At 52.3% G+C, this 22,212-nt stretch overlaps 1 protein-coding gene across 2 annotated transcripts in view; it reads right to left on the reverse strand.

Annotated features, from left to right (window-relative positions):
* dbh (dopamine beta-hydroxylase (dopamine beta-monooxygenase)) overlaps positions 1 to 22,212 on the reverse strand; it is an 85,012-nt gene that overhangs the window by 22,873 nt on the left and 39,927 nt on the right. For both annotated transcript variants that reach the window (XM_072488949.1, XM_072488948.1), the window contains 2 exons: positions 11,500 to 11,666; positions 5,832 to 5,975 (listed from right to left, as the gene is read on the reverse strand). In XM_072488949.1, the coding sequence (XP_072345050.1) occupies positions 5,832 to 5,975; positions 11,500 to 11,666 (311 nt within the window). The remainder of the gene's footprint in view (positions 1 to 5,831; positions 5,976 to 11,499; positions 11,667 to 22,212) is intronic.

A 22,212-nucleotide genomic window follows, 5' to 3' on the forward strand; every position in this document is an offset into this window, starting at 1 on the left:
TCATTAATGACTTGGATGAGGGAGTTCAAGGGTGGGTCAGTAAATTTGCAGACGATACGAAGATTGGTGGAGTTGTGGATAGTGAGGAGGGCTGTTGTCGGCTGCAAAGAGACATAGATAGGATGCAGAGCTGGGCTGAGAAGTGGCAGGTGGAGTTTAACCCTGAAAAGTGTGAGGTTGTCCATTTTGGAAGGACAAATATGAATGCGGAATACAGGGTTAACGGTAGAGTTCTTGGCAATGTGGAGGAGCAGAGAGATCTTGGGGTCTATGTTCATACATCTTTGAAAGTTGCCACTCAAGTGGATAGAGCTGTGAAGAAGGCCTATGGTGTGCTCGCGTTCATTAACAGAGGGATTGAATTTAAGAGCCGTGAGGTGATGATGCAGCTGTACAAAACTTTGGTAAGGTCACATTTGGAGTACTGTGTACAGTTCTGGTCGCCTCATTTTAGGAAGGATGTGGAAGCTTTGGAAAAGGTGCAAAGAAGATTTACCAGGATGTTGCCTGGAATGGAGAGTAGGTCTTACGAGGAAAGGTTGAGGGTGCTAGGCCTTTTCTCATTAGAACGGAGAAGGATGAGGGGTGACTTGATAGAGGTTTATAAGATGATCAGGGGAATATATAGAGTAGACAGTCAGAGACTTTTTCCCCGGGTGGAACAAACCATTACGAGGGGACATGAATTTAAGGTGAAAGGTGGAAGATATAGGGAGGGATATCAGAGGTAGGTTCTTTACCCAGAGAGTAGTGGGGGCATGGAATGCACTGCCTGTGGAAGTAGTTGAGTCGGAAACATTAGGGACCTTCAAGCAGCTATTGGATAGGTACATGGATTACGGTAAAATGATATAGTGTAGATTTATTCGTTCTTAAGGGCAGCACGGTAACATTGTGGATAGCACAATTGCTTCACAGCTCCAGGGTCCCAGGTTCGATTCCGGCTTGGGTCACTGTCTGTGCGGAGTCTGCATGTCCTCCCCGTGTCTGCGTGGGTTTCCTCCGGGTGCTCCGGTTTCCTCCCACAGTCCAAAGATGTGCAGGTTAGGTGAATTGGCCAATGATAAATTGCCCTTAATGTCCAAAATTGCCCTTGGTGTTGGGTGGAGGTGTTGAGTTTGGGTAGGGTGCTCTTTCCAGGAGCCGGTGCAGACTGAAAGGGCCGAATGGCCTCCTTCTGCACTGTAAGTTCAATGATAATCTATGATTAATCTAGGACAAAGGTTCGGCACAACATCGTGGGCCGAAGGGCCTGTTCTGTGCTGTATTTTCTATGTTCTATGTTCTATGTATTTAATTGGGGGAGGGGAAATTATACTGCTATTAGTCAGGAGCTGAGGAGCATAAAGTGGGAACAATTGTTCTTGGGGAAATGCACAACAATGTGGGGGTTGTTTAAGGAGCACTTGCTGCGAGTGCTGAATAGTTTTGTCCCACTGAGACAAGGAAGGAATGGTAAGGTGAAGGAGCCTTGGATGACAAGAGATGTGGAGCTTCTAGTCAAGAGGAAGAAGGAAGCTTACGTATGGTTGAGGAAGCAAGGATCTGATTCGGCTCTAGAGGGTTACAAGGTAGCCAGGAAGGGACTCAAAAATGAACTGAGGAGAGCTAGAAGGGGGCATGAAAAAGCCCTGGTGGGAAGGATTCGGGAAAACCCCTAGGCGTTCTACACTTATGTGAGAAATAGGAGGATGATCAGAGTGAGAGTAGGGCCGATCAGGGATAGTGGAGGGAACTTGTGCCTAGAGTCTGAGGAGATGGGGGAGGCCCTAAATGAATACTTTGCTTCAGTATTCACTAGAGGGAACTTGTTGCTCATGAGAACAGTGTGAACCAGGTTAATAGACTCAAACAAGTTGATATTAGAAGGAGGATGAACTGGAAATTTAAAAAAGCATCAGGATAGATAAGTTCCCTGGGCCTGACAGGAAGCGAGGGAGGAGATTGCTGCGCCGTTGGCGATGATCTTTGCATCCTCACTCTCCACTGGAGTAGTACCGGATGATTGGAGGGAGGCGAATGTTGTTCCCCTTTCAAGAAAGGGAATAGGGAAATCCGTGGGAATTACAGACCAGTCAGTCTTACGTCTGTGGTGAGCAAAATATTGGAAAGGATTCTGAGAGATAGGATTATTATGAAAAACATAGTTTGATTAAAGATAGTCAGCATGGCTTTGTGAGGGGCAGGTCATGCCTCACAAGCCTCATTGAATTCTTTGAGGATGTGATGAGACACATTGATGAAGGTCGGGCAGTGGATGTGGTGTATATGGATTTCAGTAAGACATTTGATGAGGTTCCCCATGGTAGGCTCATTCAGAAAGTTAGGGGGCACGGGATACAGGGAAATTTGGATGTCTGGATACAGAATTGGCTGGCCGAAAGAAGACGGCGAGTGGTAGTGGATGGAAAGTATTCCACTTGGAGGTCAGTGATCAGTGGTGTCCCGCAAGGATCTGTTCTGGGACATCTGCTCTTTGTGGTTTTTATAAATGACTTGGGTGAAGAAGTGGAAGGGTGGGTTAGTAAGTTTGCCGATGACACAAAAGTTGGGGGAGTTGTAGATAGTGTTGAGGGTTGTTGCAGGTTACAACAGGACATTGACAGGATGCAGAGCTGGGCTGAGAAGTGGCAGATGGAGTTCAACCGAGATAAATGTGAAGTGATTCATTTTGGAAGGTCGAATTTGAATGCTGAATACAGGGTTAAAGGCAGGATTCTTGGAAGTGTGGAGGAACAGAGGGATCTTGGGGTCCACGTACATAGATCCCTCAAAGTTGCCACCCAGGTTGATAGGGTTGTTAAGAAGGCGTATGGTGTGTTGGCTTTCATTAATAGGGAGATTGTGTTTAAGAGCCGCGAGGTTTTGCTGCAGCTTTATAAAACCTTGGTTAGACCACACTTGGAATATTGTGTCCAGTTCTGGTCGCCTCATTATAGGAAGGATGTGGATGCTTTGGAGAGGGTACAGAGGAGATTTACCAGGATGCTGCCTGGACTGGAGGGCATGTCTTATGAAGAAAGATTGAAGGAGCTAGGGCTTTTCTCACTGGAGCGAAGAAGGCAGAGAGGTGACTCGATAGAGGTGTACAAGGTGATGAGAGGCATGGATAGAGTGGATAGCCAGAGACTTTTCCCCAGGGTGGAAATGGCTGTCACGGGGGGACATAATTTTAAGGTGATTGGAGGAAGGTATAGGGGAGATGTCAGAGGTCGGTTCTTTACACAGAGAGTGGTGGGTGTGTGGAAAGCACTGCCAGCAGAGGTGGTGGAGTCAGAGTCATTCGGGACATTTAAGCGACACTTAGACAGGCACATGGACAGCAGTAAACTGAAGGGGTGTAGGTTAGGTTGATCTTAGATTAGGATAAATGGTCGGCACAACATTGTGGGCCGAAGGGCCTGTACTGTGCTGTACTGTTCTATGTTCAATGTGCTATCAAGGAAAAGCCCCCATCAGGGGTCCTTCAACCCTTGGCGAGGAAGCAACGACCCCTCGTCCGTTTCATGCACCCGAATCCAGGTCCGCTGAGAGTGGGCACAAGGCCGTGTGCAAAGAGGCAAAAGAGGCCTCATTGTCGCGGGAGTGAGGAAGGATCTGGGCTTGGGGCGGGGCGGGGGGGGGGGGGGGGGGGGTGGGGGGGGGGGGGTGCGGGGGGTGAAAGCCCTCACCAGGACCACGAGGAATCACTTACCGATCTCTCTGTGGGGCTGGTGAAGCACAAGTTCCCATGGTAACGGGTGGAGTCCTGGGCTGGGCAGCCATGTTGTGCAACTTTACCTTTGAGTTTAGAATAAATCTGTTTGAACCTTCATCTCCGTGTCTCCTGGACCACTACACTCATACATTGAGTTTACGAGATCAAGGGATGGACTAATTGAGGTGTTTAAAATGTTTAAAGGGTTTGATAGGGTCAAGAGAAACTATTTCCCATTGGGGGGCAGGAATGGGGGTGGGGGAGCCTGGGACAAGCGGCAAGAACCTCACATTTTGGGCTGGGCTGTTGAGCGGTGATGTCAGGAACACTTCCTGACCCGGCGAGGAGGGGAAATCGGAAACTCACTTTCACACATAAAACTGTTGAGGATCAATTAAATATTTCATAAGTAGGATTGATGGATTTTTATTGGCAGGGTGATGAAGGGATCAGTATGGAATCCAGGCAGGTAGAGCCACAACCTGACTAAATGTTGGAAAGGGTTCAAGGTGCTGAATGGCCTCGCTGTTCCTGGTTGGTACAACAGGCAGAGGGGGTGATTGATGAGTTGCTGGAACACGGGGACACAGATTAAACTCCCATTTAAGATATAAATGGGAAGAAACCCTGGGCGGGATTCTCCACTCCCGCGCCGAAGTGGACGCGAGGTTCACGACGGTGCGAAACGGCCCCGGTCCCGACCGATTCAGGCCCCAACAATGGGCTAGGATCGGGGCCGCGCCATCTACCCGCGCCCGGCCTTGTCGCCCGCGTAAAAGCGGCGCCGCATAACGGGCGTCACCCGCGCATGCGTGGTTGCCGTCTAAGTCCACCTCGCAAGAAGATGGCGGACGGATCTTGCGGGGCCGCGGAAGGAAGGAGGTCCTCCTTCAGAGAGGACGGCCCGACAATCGGTGGGCACCGCCGTTTTGGCCTGGCCGCTCGGCCCATCCGTGTCTGAGAATAGCGGGGGTGCCGGAGAATCACCATTTTCGGTGTCTCCAGCGATTCTCCGGCCTGCGGCCCATGAAACTCGACGGGGCCGTTCCCGCCGCTTGGAAGAATCGCGGGAGGGCATCGAACCGGCGTCCCGGGGAATTTTGGCGGCCCAGGCGATTCTTCCAACCGGCGTGGGAGTGGAGAATCCCCCCCCCTTTCTCTCAGAGAGGGCGAAAGTCTCCCGAAATGGCGCGATGTCCGCCGACTGGCACCCAAAACGGCACCAGACGGGCATCGCGCCGCCCCAAAGATGCGGAATGCTCCGCATCTTTGGGGGCTGAGCCCCAACATTGAGGGGCTAGGCCGACGCCGGAGGAATTTCCGCCCCGCCAGCTGGCGGAAACGGCCTTTGTTGCCCTGCCAGCTGGCGCGGAAATGACATCTCGGGGCGGCGCATGCACGGGAGCGTCAGCTGACAGTTTCCCACGCATGCGCAGTGGAGGGAGTCTCTTCCGCCTCCGCCATGGTGGAGAAAGAGTGCGCCCACGGCACAGGCCCGCCCGCGGATCGGTGGGCCCCGATCGCGGGCCAAGCCACCGTGGGTCACCCCCCGGGGCCAGATCGCCCCGCGCCCCCCCCCAGGACCCCGGAGCCCGCCCACGCCGCCTTGTCCCGCCGTTCAGAAGGTGGTTTAATCCACGTCGGCAGGACAGGCAATTTATCGGCGGGACTTCGGCCCATCCGGGCCAGAGAATCCAACGGGGGGGCCCGCCAACCGGCGCGGCCCGATTCCCGCCCCCGCCGAATATTCGGTACCGGAGACTTCGGCAACCGGCAGGGGCGGGATTCACGGCAGCCCCCGGCGATTCTCCAACCAGGCGGGGGGTCGGAGAATGACGCCCCTGGTCACCAACCTTTGGAAGATTCCGAGACCGGGTCAATGAATATTTTAAAGGCAGAAGTCGGTCGATTCTTGATTAACGAGGGAGTCGAAGGGGATCGGGGTTGGCAGAAATATGAAGTTGATGCCACAGTCAGATCAGCCATGATCTTATTAAAGGGCAAGAGCAGGCTCGAGGGGCTGTGGCCTGATCCAGTTCCTAATCTGTACGTTTGCTTTTGTTAGAGTAGATTTGAGAGCCCAGACTAGCCTTGTTCAGACTTGAACACGAATGGAGCAACAAGCAAGCCATACCTGAAAGTGAGTGCTATAATGTCTATCAGCATTGACAATGGCCAGCTCAACGCCACCCTGAACAAGGACAGTCTTCACCTCTCTACCAGCAAGGTGAGTGTGCAGCTGTGAGGCAAAGATGTGGATGCCAGACTCAGGCAGGCTCTGGGAAAGGAACAAATCCAAAACATCAACAACACACCTTTAGTGATTGTACAAAATGGTTAACAATTCACTGACTGTGATCGAGAGCAGACCGAATGTGTTTGTGGCCCTCAATCCCTGCCCAGTTCATTCTTTACACCGGTCACCATCCGTCTCCCGTCACTCTTCCTGGTCAAACACTGCTCCAGTCTGACCCCCCTCACCACCCCCCCTTCCCAGTGCTCACTTTCTACCAGTTCCAGTTCACTCTCTGTGTCCCGGTCACTCTCTGTGTCTTGGTCACTCTCTGTGTCCCGGTCACTCTCTGTGTCCCAGTCTTTCTGTGTCCCGGTCACTCTCTGTGTCCCAGTCACTCTCTGTGTCCCAGTCACTCTCTGTGTCCCAGTCATTCTCTGTGTCTCAGTCACTCTCTGTGTCCCAGTCACTCTCTGTGTCCCACCCAGTCACTCTCTGTGTCCCGGTCACTCTCTGTGTCTCGGTCACTCTCTGTGTCTCGGTCACTCTCTGTATCTCAGTCACTCTCTGTGTCTCGGTCACTCTCTATGTCCCGGTCACTCTCTATGTCCCGGTCACTCTCTATGTCCCGGTCACTCTCTGTGTCCCGGTCACTCTCTGTGTCTCGGTCACTCTCTATGTCCCGGTCACTCTCTGTGTCTCGGTCACTCTCTGTGTCCCGGTCACTCTCTGTGTCCCGGTCACTCTCTGTGTCCCAGTCATTCTCTGTCCCTCACTCTCTGTGTCTCGGTCACTCTCTGTGTCTCGGTCACTCTCTGTGTCTCGGTCACTCTCTATGTCTCGGTCACTCTCTATGTCTCGGTCACTCTCTGTGTCACGGTCACTCTCTGTGTCCCAGTCATTCTCTGTCCCTCACTCTCTGTGTCTCGGTCACTCTCTGTGTCTCGGTCACTCTCTGTGTCTCGGTCACTCTCTATGTCTCGGTCACTCTCTGTGTCCCGGTCACTCTCTGTGTCCCGGTCACTCTCTGTCCCTCACTCTCTGTGTCTCGGTCACTCTCTGTGTCCCAGTCACTCTCTGTGTCCCGGTCACTCTCTGTGTCCCAGTCATTCTCTGTCCCTCACTCTCTGTGTCTCGGTCACTCTCTGTGTCTCGGTCACTCTCTATGTCTTGGTCACTCTCTATGTCTCGGTCACTCTCTGTGTCACGGTCACTCTCTGTGTCACGGTCACTCTCTGTGTCTCGGTCACTCTCTGTGTCCCGGTCACTCTCTGTGTCTCGGTCACTCTCTGTGTCTCGGTCACTCTCTATGTCCCGTTCACTCTCTGTGTCTCGGTCACTCTCTGTGTCCCGGTCACTCTCTGTGTCCCGGTCACTCTCTGTGTCCCGGTCACTCTCTGTGTCCCAGTCATTCTCTGTCCCTCACTCTCTGTGTCCCAGTCACTCTCTGTGTCCCGGTCACTCTCTGTGTCCCAGTCATTCTCTGTCCCTCACTCTCTGTGTCTCGGTCACTCTCTGTGTCTCGGTCACTCTCTGTGTCCCGGTCACTCTCTGTGTCCCAGTCACTCTTCCGGTCACTCTCTGTGTCCCGGTCACTCTCTGTGTCCCGTTCACTCTCTGTGTCCCGTTCACTCTCTGTGTCCCAGTCACTCTCTGTATCCCGGTCACTCTCTGTGTCTCGGTCACTCTCTGTGTCCCGGTCACTCTCTGTGTCTCGGTCACTCTCTGTGTCTCGGTCACTCTCTGTGTCTCGGTCACTCTCTATGTCCTGGTCACTCTCTGTGTCTCGGTCACTCTCTGTGTCCCGGTCACTCTCTGTGTCCCAGTCACTCTCTGTGTCCCAGTCATTCTCTGTGTCACGGTCACTCTCTGTGTCACGGTCACTCTCTGTGTCTCAGTCACTCTCTGTGTCTCAGTCACTCTCTGTGTCTCAGTCACTCTGTGTCCCTCACTCTCTGTGCCCCGGTCACTCTCTGTGTCTCGGTCACTCTCTGTGTCCCAGTCACTCTCCCGGTCACTCTCTGTGTCCCGGTCACTCTCTGTGTCCCGTTCACTCTCTGTATCCCGGTCATTCTCTGTCCCTCACTCTCTGTGTCACGGTCACTCTCTGTGTCTCAGTCACTCTCTGTGTCTCAGTCACTCTCTGTGTCTCAGTCACTCTCTGTGTCTCAGTCGCTCTCTGTGTCCCTCACTCTCTGTGTCTCGGTCACTCTCTGTGTCTCAGTAACTCTGTGTCCCTCACTCTCTGTGTCACGGTCACTCTCTGTGTCACGGTCACTCTCTGTGTCACGGTCACTCTCTGTGTCTCAGTAACTCAGTGTCCCTCACTCTCTGTGTCTTGGTCACTCTCTGTGTCCCTCACTCTCTGTGTCTCGGTCACTCTCTGTGTCCCGGTCACTCTCTGTGTCCCTCACTCTCTGTGTCCCGGTCACTCTCTGTGTCCCGGTCACTCTCTGTGTCTCGGTCACTCTCTGTGTCCCGTTCACTCTCTGTGTCCCGGTCACTCTCTGTGTCCCGGTCACTCTCTGTGTCCCGGTCACTCTCTGTGTCACGGTCACTCTCTGTGTCTCGGTCACTCTCTGTGTCTCGGTCACTCTCTGTGTCCCGGTCACTCTCTGTGTCTCGGTCACTCTGTGTCCCGGTCACTCTCTGTGTCCCGGTCACTCTCTGTGTCCCGGTCACTCTCTGTCCCTCACTCTCTGTGTCTTGGTCACTCTCTGTGTCCCGGTCACTCTCCGTGCCCCGGTCACTCTCCGTGTCCCGGTCACTCTCTGCGTCCCAGTCATTCTCTGTCCCTCACTCCTGTGTCTTGGTCACTCTCTGTGTCCCGGTCACTCTCTGTGTCCCGGTCACTCTCTGTGTCCCGGTCACTCTCTGTGTCCCGGTCACTCTCTGTGTCTCGGTCACTCTCTGTGTCCCGGTCACTCTCTGTGTCCCGGTCACTCTCTGTGTCTCGGTCACTCTCTGTGTCTCGGTCACTCTCTATGTCCCGTTCACTCTCTGTGTCTCGGTCACTCTCTGTGTCCCGGTCACTCTCTGTGTCCCGGTCACTCTCTGTGTCCCAGTCATTCTCTGTCCCTCACTCTCTGTGTCCCAGTCACTCTCTGTGTCCCGGTCACTCTCTGTGTCCCAGTCATTCTCTGTCCCTCACTCTCTGTGTCTCGGTCACTCTCTGTGTCTCGGTCACTCTCTGTGTCCCGGTCACTCTCTGTGTCCCAGTCACTCTTCCGGTCACTCTCTGTGTCCCGGTCACTCTCTGTGTCCCGTTCACTCTCTGTGTCCCGTTCACTCTCTGTGTCCCGTTCACTCTCTGTGTCCCAGTCACTCTCTGTATCCCGGTCACTCTCTGTGTCCCGGTCACTCTCTGTGTCTCGGTCACTCTCTGTGTCTCGGTCACTCTCTGTGTCTCGGTCACTCTCTATGTCCTGGTCACTCTCTGTGTCTCGGTCACTCTCTGTGTCTCGGTCACTCTCTGTGTCCCGGTCACTCTCTGTGTCCCAGTCATTCTCTGTCCCTCACTCTCTGTGTCCCGGTCACTCTCTGTGTCCCAGTCATTCTCTGTCCCTCACTCTCTGTGTCTCGGTCACTCTCTGTGTCTCGGTCACTCTCTATGTCTCGATCACTCTCTATGTCTCGGTCACTCCCTATGTCTCGGTCACTCTCTGTGTCTCGGTCACTCTCTGTGTCCCGGTCACTCTCTGTGTCCCGGTCACTCTCTGTGTCCCAGTCATTCTCTGTGTCACGGTCACTCTCTGTGTCTCAGTCACTCTCTGTGTCTCAGTCACTCTCTGTGTCTCAGTCACTCTGTGTCCCTCACTCTCTGTGCCCCGGTCACTCTCTGTGTCTCGGTCACTCTCTGTGTCCCAGTCACTCTCCCGGTCACTCTCTGTGTCCCGTTCACTCTCTGTGTCCCGTTCACTCTCTGTGTCCCAGTCACTCTCTGTATCCCGGTCATTCTCTGTCCCTCACTCTCTGTGTCACGGTCACTCTCTGTGTCTCAGTCACTCTCTGTGTCTCAGTCACTCTCTGTGTCTCAGTCGCTCTCTGTGTCTCAGTCGCTCTCTGTGTCTCAGTCGCTCTCTGTGTCCCTCACTCTCTGTGTCTCAGTCACTCTCTGTGTCTCAGTAACTCTGTGTCCCTCACTCTCTGTGTCACGGTCACTCTCTGTGTCACGGTCACTCTCTGTGTCACGGTCACTCTCTGTGTCCCGGTCACTCTCTGTGTCTCAGTAACTCTGTGTCCCTCACTCTCTGTGTCTTGGTCACTCTCTGTGTCCCTCACTCTCTGTGTCTCGGTCACTCTCTGTGTCCCGGTCACTCTCTGTGTCCCTCACTCTCTGTGTCCCGGTCACTCTCTGTGTCCCGGTCACTCTCTGTGTCTCGGTCACTCTCTGTGTCCCGGTCACTCTCTGTGTCCCGGTCACTCTCTGTGTCCCGGTCACTCTCTGTGTCCCGGTCACTCTCTGTGTCTCGGTCACTCTCTGTGTCCCGTTCACTCTCTGTGTCCCGGTCACTCTCTGTGTCTCGGTCACTCTCTGTGTCCCGGTCACTCTCTGTGTCCCTCACTCTCTGTGTCTCGGTCACTCTCTGTGTCCCGGTCACTCTCTGTGTCCCGGTCACTCTCTGTGTCCCGTTCACTCTCTGTGTCCCGGTCACTCTCTGTGTCTTGGTCACTCTCTGTGTCCCGGTCACTCTCTGTGTCCCAGTCTTTCTGTGTCCCGGTCACTCTCTGTGTCCCAGTCACTCTCTGTGTCCCAGTCACTCTCTGTGTCCCAGTCATTCTCTGTGTCTCGGTCACTCTCTGTGTCTCGGTCACTCTCTGTGTCTCGGTCACTCTCTGTGTCTCGGTCACTCTCTATGTCTCGGTCACTCTCTGTGTCTCAGTCACTCTCTGTGTCTCGGTCACTCTCTATGTCCCGGTCACTCTCTATGTCCCGGTCACTCTCTGTGTCCCGTTCACTCTCTGTGTCCCGGTCACTCTCTGTGTCCCGGTCACTCTCTGTGTCTCGGTCACTCTCTATGTCTCGGTCACTCTCTGTGTCTCAGTCACTCTCTGTGTCTCGGTCACTCTCTATGTCCCGGTCACTCTCTATGTCCCGGTCACTCTCTGTGTCCCGTTCACTCTCTGTGTCCCGGTCACTCTCTATGTCCCGGTCACTCTCTGTGTCCCGTTCACTCTCTGTGTCCCGGTCACTCTCTATGTCTCGGTCACTCTCTGTGTCTCAGTCACTCTCTGTGTCTCGGTCACTCTCTATGTCCCGGTCACTCTCTATGTCCCGGTCACTCTCTGTGTCCCGTTCACTCTCTGTGTCCCGTTCACTCTCTGTGTCTCGGTCACTCTCTGTGTCTCGGTCACTCTCTATGTCCCGGTCACTCTCTGTGTCTCGGTCACTCTCTGTGTCTCGGTCACTCTCTGTGTCTCGGTCACTCTCTGTGTCCCGGTCACTCTCTGTGTCCCGGTCACTCTCTGTGTCCCGGTCACTCTCTGTGTCCCGGTCACTCTCTCGCATCTCATTCTTTGCCCTGTTCTATGACCAGGTGATCAGTCTGAGACACTGTGCATCACTCACCTGCTGGGTACAATCTGCTGTACAGTAACCCCTGAGTACAAAGCTTGCTTCCCGTGGTGGAATAGCCATGACTGGTGTGTAAACAAGCCCCAGCTCCATGATCCCGGCATTGAACTTCCGTAATGTAGGAGTGTAGAACAAGCGAATCCCGGAATTGTCCAACTTTCCTGTCAATGTAAGTGATAGGATTTCATTCACCTGAGTCCTTGCTGGTTTATTAAACATGCTGATGCTGTGGCTAAAGTGGGTAGACAGGGTTACGCAGGCTAAACAAGGCTGTATAGGGTTATATAAGAATGAAACCAGGCAATAGAGGAGACTGACAGCCCACGTGTCCGAATCACCTACTCTACCCACCAATCGGGTCTGGGTTCTTCCCAGCCATTCAGACAGGGGATTATTGTATTACAGACCTGGTGAGAATCTGTCTGTCTTTAAAACAGGAGCGACTTCACAGGTCTGACTCGGAGGTTTTTAAATCGCCTGGCAGAGAGAGAAAGAGAGAGGGGGGGGAGATTCCAGCTACTTCCTGGCTGAATCTCTCCTCACAGAACTCAGGACAAAATGGAACTCTTCACAAGACCCTCCTTCCTGAAGATTCGGAGTCAGCAGCAAGAACAGGTGACCCCTCATCATTCCAAATTCACCAATTGGCTGTTTGCCAAGTCTATCAACTGACATCATGGGCTCTGCCACAGAACCTAAAGGGAAGTCCTGGCTAGTCCATTAGGCCAGAGGTGATTTTCGTTTGCAGCAGCTAGCAGGTAGACTGTAGATTAAAGGCAGCCAGGACAGTAATTAAAATGGAAACACAGAACAGACAAAGGTTTTACAATAGTATCCTAACAACTATAATATTGCTCCCTCTTCCAAACCCAAACAATTTGCCAAGGCGGTAAGTCTTTAAGGGAGTTGCTTCCAAAGTCCATTGAAGGACCATCCTTCCCCTCCACACTGCCCACCAGACACCCCCCCATCAAAGAGCAATGAATGAATGGCTTGCAGATCAAAGATCTGAGGGGGCCTAACCCAGTTGACTGATTTTCTCTCCCCAGGAATTGACAGGGTCTGCTTCCTCTGTTTGAGTCAGCAGGTATATTATCCAGGTGAGTTCCCCGATGCTGATATCATAATTGGCGATAGGGAGGAGAATCCCTCCTGACTCCCAAATCAGGGGTGCCGCCGGTTTGAGTGCGGTTTCCTCCGCCCTCTTCGAAATGGCATCATCGGGTCAGGCAGCGCATGCTGTTGGGACGGCCTCAGGACGCGGCGTGGGGGCCTGTCCCCGGTGGGCCGGGTTCACGACGGCGTGGGGGCCGCGAGGTCCCAGCCCTGCGGGAACCCGGAGTGGAAGCTGCGGACTGTGTCCAGCATCACCACAGTCATACGGGAGCCGCGCTGCTGGCCGGGGGGGGGGGGGCTTCCGTGAGGGCTGGGGGTGGTGGCCCGGGGGTGGCCCGGGGGTGGCGGGGGGCACTATCTGCCAGGTTGGGTCCACACACAGCCGGAGCCATGTTGGCTTAACCTCTGCAAGTCGTCGCCAAGCACAGACCCGGCCACAGGCCCGGCCACAGACCCGGCCACAGACCCGGCCACAGACCCGGCCACAGACCCGGCCACAGACCCGGCCACAGGCCCGGCCACAGACCCGGCCACATGCCCGGCCACAGACCCGGCCACAGACCCGGCCACAGACCCGGCCATTCTGCAGCCATTTATATTTTGGGAGCTCGGCACGGCACCGACGCGGCCACAACGGAATGTCTCCCAAACACAGAAACTCACCCATTGAGTTTGTGAAACTGAACCCAGTTCATCAACAATGAAGCTCATGTCCCAGAATCATTCTTGTTGTCCTTCCACACACACAGTGACACACACACAGTGATACAAACAGTGACACACACACAGTGACACACACACAGTGACACAAACAGTGACACACACACAGTGACACACACAGTGACACACACACAGTGACACACACACAGTGACACAAACAGTGACACACACACAGTGACACACACACAGTGACACACACAGTGACACACACACAGTGACACAAACAGTGACACACACACAGTGACACACACACAGTGACACACACAGTGACACAAACAGTGACACACACACAGTGACACACACACAGTGACACACACAGTGACACACACACAGTGACACAAACAGTGACACACACACAGTGACACACACACAGTGACACAAACAGTGACACACACACAGTGACACACACACACACACAGTGACACACAAACACACAGTGACACACACACAGTGACACACAGTGACACACACACAGTGACACACACAGTGACACACACACAGTGACACACACACACACACACACACAGTGACACACACACAGTGACACACAAACAGTGACACAAACAGTGACACACACACAGTGACACACACACAGTGACACAAACAGTGACACACACACAGTGACACACACACAGTGACACAAACAGTGACACACACACAGTGACACACACACAGTGACACACACAGTGACACAAACAGTGACACAAACAGTGACACACACAGTGACACACACACAGTGACACAAACAGTGACACACACACACACACAGACACACAAACACACAGTGACACACACACAGTGACACACAGTGACACACACACAGTGACACACACACAGTGACACACACACACAGTGACACACACACAGTGACACACACACACACACACAGTGACACACACACAGTGACACACACACAGTGACACAAACAGTGACACACACACAGTGACACACACACACACAGTGACACACAAACACACAGTGACACACACACAGTGACACACAGTGACACACACACAGTGACACACACAGTGACACACACACACACAGTGACACACACACAGTGACACACACACACACAGTGACACACACACACACACACACACACACACAGTGACACAGACACACAGTGACACACACAGTGACACACACACAGTGACACGCACACAGTGACACACACACACACACAGTGACACACACACAGTGACACAGACACACAGTGACACACACACACACACAGTGACACACACACACAGTGACACACACACAGTGACACACAGTGACACACACACACAGTGACACACACAGTGACACACACACACACACACACAGTGAAACAGACACACAGTGACACACAGACACAGTGACACACACACAGTGACACACACACAGTGACAGCGACACACACACACACAGTGACACACACACACAGTGACACACACACACACACACAGTGACACAGACACACAGTGACACACACAGTGACACACACACACAGTGACACAGACGCACAGTGACACACACACAGTGACATACACACACACACACACAGTGACACACACACAGAGTGACACACAGTGACACCCACAAACACAGTGACACACACACAGTGACACAAACAGTGACACACACACAGTGACACACACACACACACACACAGTGACACAGACACACAGTGACACACACAGTGACACACAGTGACACGCACACAGTGACACACACACACACACAGTGACACACACACAGTGACACAGACACACAGTGACACACACACACACACAGTGACACACAGTGACACACACACACAGTGACACACACAGTGACACACACACGCACACACACAGTGACACAGACACACAGTGACACACAGACACAGTGACACACACACAGTGACACACACACACACACACAGCGACACACACACACACAGTGACACACACACAGTGACACAGACACACAGTGACACACACAGTGACACACACAGCGACACAGACACACAGTGACACACACACAGTGACATACACACACACACACACAGTGACACACACACAGAGTGACACACAGTGACACCCACACACACAGTGACACACACACAGTGACACAAACAGTGACACACACACAGTGACACACACACACAGTGACACACACACACACACAGTGACACACAAACACAGTGACACACACACAGTGACACACAGTGACACACACACAGTGACACACACACACACAGTGACACACACAGTGACACACACACACACACACAGTGACACGCACACACACAGTGACACACACACAGTGACACACACACACACACACAGTGACACACACACAGTGACACACCCACACACAGTGACACACACACAGTGACACAAACAGTGACACACACACAGTGACACACACACACAGTGACACACACACAGTGACACACACACAGTGACACACACAGTGACACACACACACAGTGACACACACACAGTGACACACACACACACAGTGACACACACACAGTGACACACACACACAGTGACACACACAGTGACACACACAGACACACAGTGACACACACACAGTGACACACACACAGTGACACACACAGACACACAGTGACACACACACAGTGACAGACAGTGACACACACAGTGACACACACACACACACAGTGACACACACACAGTGACACACACACACACACACACAGTGACACAGACACACAGTGACACACACAGTGACACACACAGACACACAGTGACACTCAAACAGTGACACGCACACAGTGACACACACACACACACAGTGACACACACACAGTGACACAGACACACAGTGACACACACACACACACAGTGACACACACACAGTGACACACACACAGTGACACACACAGTGACACACACAGTGACACACACACACAGTGACACAGACACACAGTGACACACAGACACAGTGACACACACACAGTGACACACACACACAGTGACACACACACACACACAGTGACACAGACACACAGTGACACACACACACAGTGACACAGACACGCAGTGACACACACACAGTGACATACACACACACACACAGACACACACACAGAGTGACACACAGTGACACACACACACACAGTGACACACACACAGTGACACACACACACACACACACACACACAGTGACACACACACACACAGTGACACAGACACACAGTGGCACACACACAGTGACACACAGAGTGACACACACACACAGTGACACAGACACACAGTGACACACACAGTGACACACACACACAGTGACACTGACACACAGTGACACACACACACAGTGACACGCACACACACAGTGACACAGACACACAGTGCCACACACACACAGTGACACACATACACACACAGTGACACACACACACAGTGACACGCACACACACAGTGACACAGACACACAGTGACACACATACACACACACAGTGACACAGACACACAGTGACACACACACACAATGACACACACACAGTGACACACACACAGTGACACAAACAGTGACACACACACAGTGACACACACACAGTGACACACACACAGTGACACAAACAGTGACACACACACACAGTGACACACACACACACACACACACAGTGACACACAAACACACAGTGACACACACACAGTGACACACAGTGACACACACAGTGACACACACAGTGACACACACACACACAGTGACACACACACACACACACAGTGACACACACACACACAGTGACACACACACAGTGACACACACACACACACACAGTGACACACACACAGTGACACACACACACACACACACAGTGACACACACACAGTGACACACACACACACAGTGACACACACAGTGACACACACAGACACACAGTGACACACACACAGTGACACACACACAGTGACACACACAGACACACAGTGACACACACACAGTGACACACACACAGTGACACACAGTGACACACACAGTGACACACACACACAGTGACACACACACAGTGACACACACACACACACAGTGACACAGACACACAGTGACACACACAGTGACACGCACACAGTGACACACACACACACACAGTGACACACACACAGTGACACAGACACACAGTGACACACACACACACACAGTGACACACACACACAGTGACACACACAGTGACACACACACCCAGTGACACACACACAGTGACACACAGTGTCACACACACCCAGTGACACACACAGTGACACACACACACACACACACAGTGACACAGACGCACAGTGACACACACACACAGTGACACACACACAGTGACACACACACACACACACAGCGACACACACACACACAGTGACACAGACACACAGTGACACACACACACACACAGTGACACAGACACACAGTGACACACACAGTGACATACACACAGTGACACACACACAGAGTGACACACAGTGACACACACACACACACAGTGACACACACACAGTGACACACACACACACACACACAGTGACACACACACACAGTGACACAGACACACAGTGGCACACACACAGTGACACACACAGTGACACACACACACACAGTGACACTGACACACAGTGACACTGACACACAGTGACACGCACACACACAGTGACACAGACACACAGTGCCACACACACACAGTGACACACATACACACACAGTGACACACACACAGTGACACGCACACACACAGTGACACAGACACACAGTGACACACATACACACACACAGTGACACAGACACACAGTGACACACACACACAATGACACACACACAGTGACACACACACACACAGTGACACAGACACACAGTGACACACACACAGTGACACAGACACACAGTGACACACACACACACACAGTGACACAGACACAGTGACACACACAGTGACACACACACACAGTGACACACACAGTCACACACACACAGTGACACACACACACACACAGTGACACAGACACACAGTGACACACACACACAGTGACACACATACACACACAGTGACACACACACAGTGACACGCACACACACAGTGACACAGACACACAGTGACACACATACACACACACAGTGACACAGACACACAGTGACACACACACACAATGACACACACACAGTGACACACACACACACAGTGACACAGACACACAGTGACACACACACAGTGACACAGACACACAGTGACACACACACACACACAGTGACACAGACACAGTGACACACACAGTGACACACACACACAGTGACACACACAGTCACACACACACAGTGACACACACACACACACAGTGACACAGACACACAGTGACACACACACACAGACACACAGTGACACACACACACAAAGTGACACACAGACACACAGTGACACACACACACCGGCGCACACACACACACAGTGACACAAACAGACAGTGACACACACACACAGTGACACACACACCAAAGTGACACACACACACGGGCACAAAGTGACACACAGGCACACAGAGGCACACAGTGACACACTCACACACACAGTGACACACACACACAGTGACACACACACACACACACAGTGACACACACACAGACACACAGTGACACGCACACAGTGACAGACACACAGTGACACACACACACAGACACACACGCAGACACACAATGACACACATACACACTAACACACACACACAGGCACACAGTGACACACACACAGTGCCACACACAGTGACACACACACACACAGTGACACACACACAGACACAGTGGCACACACACACAGTGAGACACACACACAGTGAGACATACACACAGACACAGTGACACACACACAGACACAGTGACACACACAGTGTGACACACACAGTGACACACAGTGACACACACACACAGTGACACACACAGTGACACACACAGTGACACACACACACAGTGACACACACACACACACAGTGACACACACAGTGACACGCACACACACAGTGACACAGACACACAGTGACACAGACACACAGTGACACACACACAGTGACACACACACAGTGACACAAACAGTGACACACACACCGTGACACTGACACACAGTGACACACACACACAGTGACACGCACACACACAGTGACACAGACACACAGTGCCACACACACACAGTGACACACATACACACACAGTGACACACACACACAGTGACATGCACACACACAGTGACACAGACACACAGTGACACACATACACACACACAGTGACACAGACACACAGTGACACACACACACAATGACACACACACAGTGACACACACACAGTGACACAGTGACACACACACAGTGACACAAACAGTGACACACACACAGTGACACACACACACAGTGACACACAAACACACAGTGACACACACACAGTGACACACACAGTGACACACACACACACAGTGACACACACACACACACACACAGTGACACACACACACACAGTGACACACACACAGTGACACACACACACACACACAGTGACACACACACAGTGACACACACACACAGTGACACACACAGTGACACACACACAGTGACACACACACACAGTGACACACACACACACAGTGACACACACAGTGACACACACAGACACACAGTGACACACACACAGTGACACACACACAGTGACACACACAGACACACAGTGACACACACACAGTGACACACACACAGTGACACACAGTGACACACACAGTGACACACACACACAGTGACACACACACAGTGACACACACACACACACACACAGTGACACAGACACACAGTGACACACACAGTGACACACACAGTGACACGCACACAGTGACACACACACACACACAGTGACACACACACAGTGACACACACACACACACAGTGACACACACACACAGTGACACACACACAGTGACACACAGTGACACACACACCCAGTGACACACACACAGTGACACACAGTGTCACACACACCCAGTGACACACACAGTGACACACACACACACACACAGTGACACAGACGCACAGTGACACACACACACAGTGACACACACACAGTGACACACACACACAGCGACACACACACACACAGTGACACAGACACACAGTGACACACACACACACACAGTGACACAGACACACAGTGACACACACAGTGACATACACACAGTGACACACACACACAGTGACACACAGTGACACACACACACACACAGTGACACACACACAGTGACACACACACACACACACAGTGACACACACACACAGTGACACAGACACACAGTGGCACACACACAGTGACACACACAGTGACACACACACACACAGTGACACTGACACACAGTGACACACACAGTGACACGCACACACACAGTGACACAGACACAGAGTGCCACACACACACAGTGACACACATACACACACAGTGACACACACACAGTGACACGCACACACACAGTGACACAGACACACAGTGACACACATACACACACACAGTGACACAGACACACAGTGACACACACACAGTGACACACACACAGTGACACAGACACACAGTGACACACACACAGTGACACACACACACAATGACACACACACAGTGACACACACACACACACAGTGACACAGACACACAGTGACACACACACACAGTGACACAGACACAGTGACACACACACACACAGTGACACACACACACAGTGACACACACAGTCACATACACACAGTGACACACACACACACACAGTGACACAGACACACAGTGACACACACACACAGACACACAGTGACACACACACACAAAGTGACACACAGACACACAGTGACACACACACACCGGCGCACACACACACACAGTGACACAAACAGACAGTGACACACACACACACACACAGTGACACACACACCAAAGTGACACACACACACGGGCACAAAGTGACACACAGGCACACAGAGGCACACAGTGACACACTCACACACACAGTGACACACACACACAGTGACACACACACACACACACAGTGACACACACACAGTGACAGACACACAGTGACACACACACACAGACACACACGCAGACACACAATGACACACATACACACTAACACACACACACAGGCACACAGTGACACACACACAGTGCCACACACAGTGACACACACACACACAGTGACACACACACAGACACAGTGGCACACACACACAGTGAGACACACACACAGTGAGACATACACACAGACACAGTGACACACACACAGACACAGTGACACACACAGTGTGACACACACACACAGTGACACACAGTGACACACACACACAGTGACACACACAGTGACACACACAGTGACACACACACACAGTGACACAGACACACAGTGACACACACAGTGACACACACACACACAGTGACACTGACACACAGTGACACACACACACAGTGACACGCACACACACAGTGACACAGACACACAGTGCCACACACACACAGTGACACACATACACACACAGTGACACACACACACAGTGACACGCACACACACAGTGACACAGACACACAGTGACACACACACACAGTGACACACATACACACACAGTGACACAGACACACAGTGACACACACACACAATGACACACACACAGTGACACACACACACACACAGTGACACAGACACACAGTGACACACACACAGTGACACAGACACACAGTGACACAGACACACACAGTGACACAGACACAGTGACACACACACACAGTGACACACACACACAGTGACACACACAGTCACACACACACAGTGACACACACACACCCAGTGACACAGACACACAGTGACACACATACACAGACACACAG

The sequence above is a fragment of the Scyliorhinus torazame genome, chromosome 22 (genome assembly GCF_047496885.1).
Source record: "Scyliorhinus torazame isolate Kashiwa2021f chromosome 22, sScyTor2.1, whole genome shotgun sequence".
NCBI classification, from domain to species: Eukaryota; Metazoa; Chordata; class Chondrichthyes; order Carcharhiniformes; family Scyliorhinidae; genus Scyliorhinus; species Scyliorhinus torazame.